This window comes from Crocodylus porosus, unplaced genomic scaffold, assembly GCF_001723895.1.
Source record: "Crocodylus porosus isolate Cpor-Errol unplaced genomic scaffold, CroPor_comp1, whole genome shotgun sequence".
In the NCBI taxonomy this organism is placed as follows: Eukaryota; Metazoa; Chordata; order Crocodylia; family Crocodylidae; genus Crocodylus; species Crocodylus porosus.
Genome location: NW_017728931.1, coordinates 108456832 through 108465978, shown reverse-complemented (window position 1 = coordinate 108465978; position 9147 = coordinate 108456832). Strand labels below are relative to the sequence as shown.

General features: G+C 41.8%; 1 protein-coding gene across 2 annotated transcripts in view; it reads right to left on the bottom strand.

Moving 5' to 3' along the window:
- Nucleotides 1–9147, bottom strand: part of PLXNB2 (plexin B2) — a 149595-nt gene that overhangs the window by 57096 nt on the left and 83352 nt on the right. For both annotated transcript variants that reach the window (XM_019543463.1, XM_019543465.1), the window contains exons 13-15: nt 8683–8855; nt 7452–7600; nt 5943–6051 (exon numbers count right to left, since the gene is read on the bottom strand). In XM_019543463.1, the coding sequence (XP_019399008.1) occupies nt 5943–6051; nt 7452–7600; nt 8683–8855 (431 nt within the window). The remainder of the gene's footprint in view (nt 1–5942; nt 6052–7451; nt 7601–8682; nt 8856–9147) is intronic.

Sequence of the window (9147 nt, the reverse complement as noted above, 5' to 3'; positions counted from 1 at the left end):
AGCTTTGGCCTGTCCAACTGCCTCCCTACAAGCACGAGCAGAAGAGGTATATTCCTCTTTGGTGATCTCTCCCTGTTTCCACTTTTTATGTGCTCCCCTTTTGGCCCTTAGTCTGCCCTGGATTTCTCTGGTCAGCCAGGGAAGCCTCCTGGCCCCTTTCCCTCTTTTACCTCTCATGGGGATTGTCTCGCTTTGTGCTCGAAGGATAGTTTCCTTAAGGCACAGCCTTAAGTCTCAGGATCTAAGAAGCAGGAGTAGCAGGCAGTGCTCTTCCCGCCCCCTCCCCCCATTTATCCTGCTTACAGCTATTTGGTGGCTACTGGGGAAGCAGCATTCCTGTCAGCTACAGCTGAAGCTTAGAACTGTAACAAAGCATATGAAGTACATATGAAGTGATTATGACTAAAAAGCTAGAGCTAAAACCCTACAGCTCTCACAAAAGGAGCTGCCCAAAGGTCCTGGTGATGGTAACAGATCCCTCTGTATCTGTTCCCTCTTGGCTGGGTGAGTGACAGAAAAGCCTCAAATACGGGGAAAAGAACTGAATCAAGGAAGGTGATGACCTTGTATAGTGTCAAAGTAGTTTTGTATGGATCACAACATGGTATGTCCATGAGGCTGGTAGTGGTTGAGTTTTGGTTGCTGAGCAGGTGTGTGCATGCATGAGAATCAAGTGGGCAGTTTCAGGGTTTTTAGAATTCTGGTTTACCTTGGCTCCCCCTTCTCCCTTTCCAGCTCCTCAGGTGCCAAGAGTGCATGCTTTCGTATGGAAAAAAATCTTCCTGATTGGTTTGTATAATCACATATGAAGTAACAGCTTTCACAAAAGTCCCTTTAAAAATACTTTCTTTGGTACTTCAGTTGGTTAAATGTCTTAAGAGCAATTCTGCAAGCTTTCTTCAGTAGGTGCTACCACCTTTCATGTGTGCTTTCTTAAGTCATGTGTTCTTACTTACTAGTACAGACAAAAGCTTATAGAACTGCTTTTGTAATGAAATCTTAAAGGTTTTATTCTGAACTTGACACTGGAGATCACAAAAATTAGGTGTGATAGTTCTTTGCTGTGGTATCTCTCTCATCCTTTCATCTCTCTCAACACTTCCTTCCCCCTCTTGGAAATTCAAAACATGAACATTGGGACTCAAAGATTGTACCACATCAGAGCTCATATTCTGAGAATTTTTTTTAATGTTTGTATGGGATTAGTAGCCCTGACTCATGTATTTAAGAAAAGTAGTCCTATCCCCTTTATACTTTGGCTCTGTGTCTTTGCCATAGTAGCAAGCAACAGATAAAGCCGAAGAAAAATGGTTTGATCTCTAGTTTTGTGCTGCCATTTCACTTATCAAAGACAAGTGAAGCCATCTGCATCTCATATGTTGACATGGCTGAATATCTGAAACTTAAAAAAACATTATATTTCTCTTCTGATACAAATGGTTATGTTAAAAAACACCACTAACTAGAGATACAAAAGAGATACAACTATCAACATTCATGCAACATGCAAGGCTTATAATACATATAGACTAACATGGAACAAAACTAATCTTCGTTGCACTTATCTTTTTAATAATGGTAAGTGTAAGGCCCTTGCCACACATTACACTTGAGATATAATCACTCAGGACCCCTCTATATGTGGAGGTAAAGGCGCAACTAGATCCAATGCACAATCCACACAATCATGCTTCCTGCCACACCATGTGTGTATGGCAGGAAGCGTGATTGTGGGATCTCATATTAGATCTAATTGTGCCCTGTTACTGGTGTAGGTGGAGCCCAATCCTGGGCTCTACTTCCATTGGCAAGAAGCAGGCTTCCATGGCTAAGAGCCTTCTTTGTTGCTGGGACTCCCAGCTGTGGGGACCGTGCGCAGCAGTGATTGTGAGTCGAGCGCCTGATGGGGCTCCAGCTGTAATGATAGAAACCAGTTATAATGTTATTAAACATTTCTGATCTATAACTTTATAGCTGGTTGGACTTTTTTAACACATGATAGTTATTCTGCATGTGTAACCAGTTTAAATTTATTGTGCAATTAACTAGCCAATTGAGTAATACATGTAACATATAGAGGAGGTACCAGTTAGTCATGTCTTAAGTTGTAACTCGGCCACACATTGAAATAGTTAATGGTGTCACATAAAACAAGGGATAAGCCACAGAGTTATACCATAAAAAATGTGTAATAACTTCCTGACTGGTTCTTAAGACACCATTAACTGAACATGTAGACAGGTGCACCCCCGTGGCTGGGAGCCCTGTCAGCTGATGGGGCTGCCAGGCACAAGAGCGTAACAGGTAAGCTGATCCAGGAACATGTGATGCACCCCCTGGAGCTGTGTGCTCACACCTGCATCACACCCACATCCACTACTTGCCAGTTCAGGAAGAGTCTGGGCTTCCCATGTACTGGTATGATGGGATCTGATCATGCTTCCTGCCATGCACATGTGGCATGATTGTGTGGATTGTGCATCAGATCTTATTGTGTCTTTACCTCTACGTCCCTGCACTTCTGTACTTATGTAGCCATATTTCTTAAAAATATAAAGCAAAGATTATGTGATATGCTACGATTAAGGTGCTTTAAGCTGTTTATAGCAATGGTAGCATCTCTACCAATACTGAGGGAAAGTTATCTATGGATGGATTATAGTAGAAAAATACAGCAGGAACTATATTTTTAAAGAATATTTGTCTCTATTTGTGGAAACAGAGAATAAGAGATGTTTGGAATAAAGCACAGTTTTCTTTTCTATACCAAAAGTAGTCTGATAAACATTCTTGTAGAATAGCTACCCATGGAAAATGATCAAATAGGATCACAGACCATGCCAAGAAAGCAGCTTTTAAGATCATGTTAGCCAGGGGTGAGCTAAATATGACCTGTGGGCTGGATCCAGTCCACCAGCTGATGGGATCTGGCCTGCAGGCAGGCACCCACCAATTAATAGTATCCAACACCGCCAATGGCTGCCCCTGCTGTGCTCTGCATGGGGCTGAGTCCTGCCTGCTTCTGCGCAGGGCAGTGCCTGCTGCACTTCCAGCCTCCCCCACCAGAGGGCGCCAGTCTTGGTCAGCAGGCACAGCTTCCAGGCATGGCTGCTGCTGCCACGGCCCAAGGGACTGCTGGGCTCCCTCAGCCTCCACCAGCTCCCCCTTCTGTCCCTGCTGCAGTGCTTCAGACAGCAGGTAGGGAGGGGAAGCTGCAGTGTTGAGGGGAGCAGGGTGGACTCTTCCTGCAGCTCGCTTTGGTCCAGCTCATGCAGGGTTGGGCAGCAGAACGTGTGGATGGAGGTGGGGCGTGAAGGAGCTTGGCTTTTCACGAAGTCCCATTGGGCAGGCATAGGACAGGCAGGTGGGCTGGGAGCAGAAGTAGAGCCAGCGTGCATTTGGTGCAGCCCCGCCAGGCAGGCACGTGGAATGGAAGCAGCAGCAACAGGAGCCAGCAGAGGCTTGGCTGCAGCCCCGCTGGGCAGGTGTGGGACAGACCAACAGAGAAGGCAGTGCCAGGCTTGGCTCCCTGTCCCCACGCCCACCACACATCACAAAGAGTGGGCAAGGGGAAGCCACATGCAGCGATGAAGCCCCCCATATGCACACATCCAATCCACCCAAACCATCTATATGCCCCCCCCACACACCTCCACTCCCACCACCATGCACACCCCCCACCCCCACACCTCAGCAACACCCACATCCCACACCTACACATACACATACACCCACACACCTCACCTGCACCATACCCAACCACAAACACAACTCTCCCCCTCCACACACAGCATACAAGCAACCCCATCCTCCCCTCCCAAATCAAAGTACTTCCTGGGCAAGGGGAGAGATGTCTGGTGGCAAAGGTCAGGGGTTGGAGGCAGGACTTCTGATCACAAGATGGTGACCAGGGGGCAGGGTACCTGTCAAGGGGCAGGGCTACCCTTGCAGCCCTCAATGCCTCATCAAAACTCATTAAGCAGCCCTCCAGCTGAAATAACTACCCACCCGTGATGTTGGCTAACTAGATTGTCTGCTTTGATATTTTGCTGCTATGCCAATAAGGACTTTCCACACTTGTAGATGCATGTATGCATGTGACACTTTTGTACTGATTTTATTCCTGCTGCAGTAAGAAGCTAGCTGTGTTTTCTTACAGAAATAAGAGTGAAGACAAAACAAATAAGAGGAAGCCGTGTCAGAATCTTTAAGGTAGCGAGCACTGTATTTCCAGGTATGTAAATAAGAGCACTCTGGAGAGATCTCTTTCAGTAAACAATCTTACTTCTTAGGAACAGCTTGCTCATTTTTATTATACTATGAAAACCTTAATTTGTAACCCCAACCAAAAGCATAGACTGGGGTACAATATAGCTTCAGTTTTCAAAAACTTGGTGTTTTGCTGATATTCATGCATCGAGTTCCCCTAGGACCCACGTAGGAAGCAGTCTTTTTAGCACTAAGAGAGCTAAGTCATCAGACCATCTCTTCCACCAGATCGGAGGAGGGGGGGAATTGGCTCAGAACTCTTCTGAAGAATTTAGACAAAAGGTCTTCTAAGCATAGGTGGATGGGTAAGCCTTCCCTTCAATAAGCTATTTCATTTCTGTATGAAGATATATTATGAAAGATCAGGGAATGCTTTACTGCCAGAAGTCAAATGGAAGTATCAGTGTAAAGGTCATGTGACACAATGAGTTCTTGCTAAGCTCTTGCCTGGTTTAAGTTTAACAGACATAGTCCCTGTTCCAGAGACCTTAACACAGCTCAAACAGAAAAGCAAAAAATGTGGCCTGGTACTTTTGGAAACTGATGGAGAGGGAGGATCAGTGCAAAGAGGTCCATGGAAAAACAAGCTTCAATGAGATATTGAAGGAGTTGAGGTGCTTTTCTGCTTAAAAAAGTAGACGTCTTATTTCTCACAAAAGCATGTCTTAGGAGAAGGTCTGTGGCTGGAAGCCCTGGAAAAAGTTGGCTGTGACTAGCTTTTTCTGCCCTATAAGGACATTCCATAGCTGTTATCCTAGCATCACCACCGATCTAGCTCCATTCCTTCCCTTGAGAGGGAAGGGAATTTAAGTGTTAACAAGTATCATGAAGTTAAAACTGCTTCAGGAAAACAGACTGTAGTAAAATTCAGTAAGCTAGCTCAATCTCCACATGCTGTGTTTTATAGGTTTACTTATTAAACTATCAAATCTGACAACTGTATTATTTAAATCTCTCAGTGACAATAGTTCCCTATTAACTTCCAAAGACCACACAGATGCAACTGAGGCCACCAGCATCTACAGGTTCTGGTGGCTAAAGCCACAGGCTGCAACACCACCACATTTGGGGCATAGCAATTAAGATGCAATTGAGACTCTCCTCTGGCATGGTGACAATAAAAAGTAAATTGTATGTTTAATATGACTGCACACCATGCTGGCAGTGGCACTACTTATTTCTGTGTATGCTGTACTTTTGAATGAACCAAATTGATGAAAAATATAGAGAGATTAAAATACGCAGCATCCTTACTTATTCTTCCATGGCTACACATTAATTTTCATGATTAAGAATACTGGCTAATCTAAATACACTGATAAAAACCCCCAGTGCAATTACAATGCATCTGAAGAATGTCTAATTTTTCAATGCTCTTTTTCTCAGCACTGACAAATGCTAAGTTCATTACAACCATAGGTGCATTATTTGTTCTTTGAATTGCAAACACCATTGCCCTATTTTGAGTCTTTGTACCTGCTATTCTGGAAATATTTTTGGTCCTGTGGGAAAGTAAGTTGTAAGAGATAAGCATTTTCCACTATACTTGAATGAATAATCACTGACATTGCTGTTGATTGAATAAAAGCTATGAGCACAACCACCCGTGTTTGTCCTAATGATGCATTTTAAACCAGATGCATGCTGTATGTTGAATAAAGCAGGGTACTTACTTGGTATGTAAATTGCACTTCATTTGTTGATCTACCTTGTTTTCCATTTATATCAACTTCAATTTCACCGTGCAATTTTTCTGTCACACTTCCAACTTGACACACAATCCTAGTCAGAAATAATGCAGGTTTATCTTTAATTGCATAACTTTTCACTCATCAACTAAAAAGGTGAATTAAATGCATGCAGAAGGTGCCTGCTTGATCACACCAGAAAGTCATATCTTTGCTTAGCTGTCATGTGGCACATGCATGGGGCAAGCTTCCCTTTTTCCACAATATACTTTGAACACTGAAGTGACCACCACTAAGGTATATGCAAATATTTCAGTTCTGTATCTACCAGAAGTCAGACTCAGTACCCTTTGAATGGCAGCAATCTTGTGATCATTATTGATGGGCTAAACGCAAACTAGTAAAAGCAGAATGATACAACAGCCTTCCAACCCCTGCCCCCCCCACACCTTTGTTTCCTTCTCTGTTTTAAAACCTTAGCGGACACTTAATTACAAGCCACAGGTTCTAATTTATTCTATTGTACATATGAGTGGAAAATGGGTTTCTTATGTTCTACTCAACTATTCTTTAAAGTAATAATTCTGAAATCAGAAAAAAAATAAACAGTGTAGCTCTAGTAACAAAGCAGGATGCGAATGTATGCTATTGTTACAGGCTGTGCACTGGCAGAGCTTTTTATGATGGGACCTACTAAAATGAGCTTTTTTTTTTGGTTACCATTTGCTCTTCCAATCTCAAAATGATTCTTATTCTTCTTTAAACAATGCACTATTGCCTAAGAAAATTAAAAACTCCCCACACTTTTACAACTACAATGAACTTAAATTAGGGCCTAAATAAAGGGTTGTCAAGTTCCACTGCAAATGACTCCAGAATTATCTATCTGGGTCCTGGCATATGGACAACATTTTCCAAATTCTTGCAAGTCTTGGCATGTGTATTGCTGTTGTAATCTATGCTTTGTTTCTTATCCTGTCTACTATATTCTTAGAAGCTGCATCAAGTTTAGGAAGAGACAAGAAATAATGCTTTCAGAAGAACTTGTAGCTTTCAATATCAGAACTCACTTGATTGGAGACAGGTGACAATGGCACTGCTTGAAATGCTAAATTCCTATTAACAATGCCATCTAAGCTGTTGTATAATGCTTTATATCAAGTGATCTTGAAACATACCACTTCCTGAAATTATTTGTTCACTAAAGTGTGGACTGACAGTGATGCGTTTAATTTGAAAACAAATAAATAGTTTACAGACATATGCAGCAATTATTCATGACAGCTTTTCAAACAAAATGCCCTAATCATAAAGGAAAATGCTGTTTTTATAATTTGTTATTGTGCAGAAGTGCAAAACTTGGTTTTGTGCAAATCCTCAGAAATGTCAATAACAAGCATTTGAGGCATAGTGCATTGCTTCCTCCTATTAATATTTCCAGTAATTGTACAAATAATCCCTCTCCCCATAAAAATCATCATAGAAAACAATTACCTAGTGGAAACAGAGTAGAATTCCTTTTTAAAAATACATTCTACTCCTGCTACTGTTATACTTTTGACATCATCTGCTGTTATACCCAAATTAGATCCCATTATGGTCAAAAGAATTCCACCGCTCAGTGGTCCAGTCTCTGGTTGAATCTGTATGGGTAAAAATAGAAAGCAAATTTGAAACTAACAGTAGCTGTGTTCCTGTTACTTAAATTTTAACTTGATATTAATTGCTGTCAATACCTTAGCATTAAATAAGGTTTATTATATGGTTCCTAGAAAAAGAAAGGCTAAGAAATTTCTATATCTTAAGATCAAAGTTGATTTATACAACCCATAGTAACCTGCTGTAGATTTCATACTTCTAACAACAAAAGAAAAAAGCCCCCAACAGACTATGACTATCATCATATATATAATTCCAGGTTAACATTTATCCTGTTTATAATTTTATTCTAATTTAAAGCATGCGATATACCATATATTGAAAGCCCCAAACATTGGGATTTCTCTCAAGACTATTCTGTAGAGGCACTTCTAGCCATCTTTCATATATTTTTTTGGTTTTATCATTATTTTCAGCTTTGGAGATTTGTGTCAAATTCACAGTACACTTTAGGACACAGAAATGGTGTACAGAGACCTAGAACTGAAGGTTCTGTTATCAGCAGATCCTACCTACTAATAATATGAGAGGAGGCTGCAGTGGCTGTGGATCACATGAATTATTTTTGTAATGGGAAGTAAGACAGAACAGACCCAGCAGTGCTAGATTTTCAAATTTAGCCTAAGCATCCACTCAACATCAGAACTCTGAACACTTATTGGGAGGCTCAGACTTTCCGATTCTTTTGGTAAACTTATGTTTCAAGCTTTCTTGTCATGTAGTTGCTGAAGAGTAGTTTGGGTAGAACAGACTTTAGTGGGGAGGGAACAACTTGCACTAGTAAAAACTCATATTAACTCTCTGTAATCTACTCACATGTTTAAATGCTTACTGCTACCACAGTAGCACAAGGCTTTAAAGAACATGAAAGATGAAGGGCCTCTCAATAGGAGAGGTCTTGCACATCTTCCACACTGATATCATCTTCTAGCTGCTGCTTTGGAAGTTTGCTTGACGTTTCAGAATGTGCACCCTGTCCCCTCCACCCAACCAGTCCCTTTCAACATATTCAGATATTTCTTTACAAAAAGTCAATATACTGGTAGGCAGGGAAAAAAAATCTTACGTGAGTAATGTGTGGAGGAGGACATGTGTTAGCAGCAACAGTATTACAGAGTTCCTTATAAATGCACTTGCTTGGCTTGCCATCTTCTTCACACCACACACACCTGTAATCACGCTCAGCTGCAAGACACAAGCTGCAGTCGCTCCGGCCAGAAGAGCAGTTGTACAAAGTCACTGAAGAAATAAAATGATTTATAAATCTATAGTATAAATTCAATTACTGGTTTCATAGTTGGTAGGGTGGGAAGGGACCTGAGCAGATCATCAAGTCCGACCCCCTGCTATGGCAGGAAAAAGTACTAGGGTCAAACAACCCCAGCAAGGTGTTCATCTAGTCTCCTGTTAAAGACCCCCAGGGTAGGAGCCAGCACCACTTATCTTGGAAGTTGGTTCCAGATCTTAGCTGCCCTGACCGTGAAGTTGCACCTCCTGATGTCTAATCTGAATTTACCCTCTGCCAGCTTGT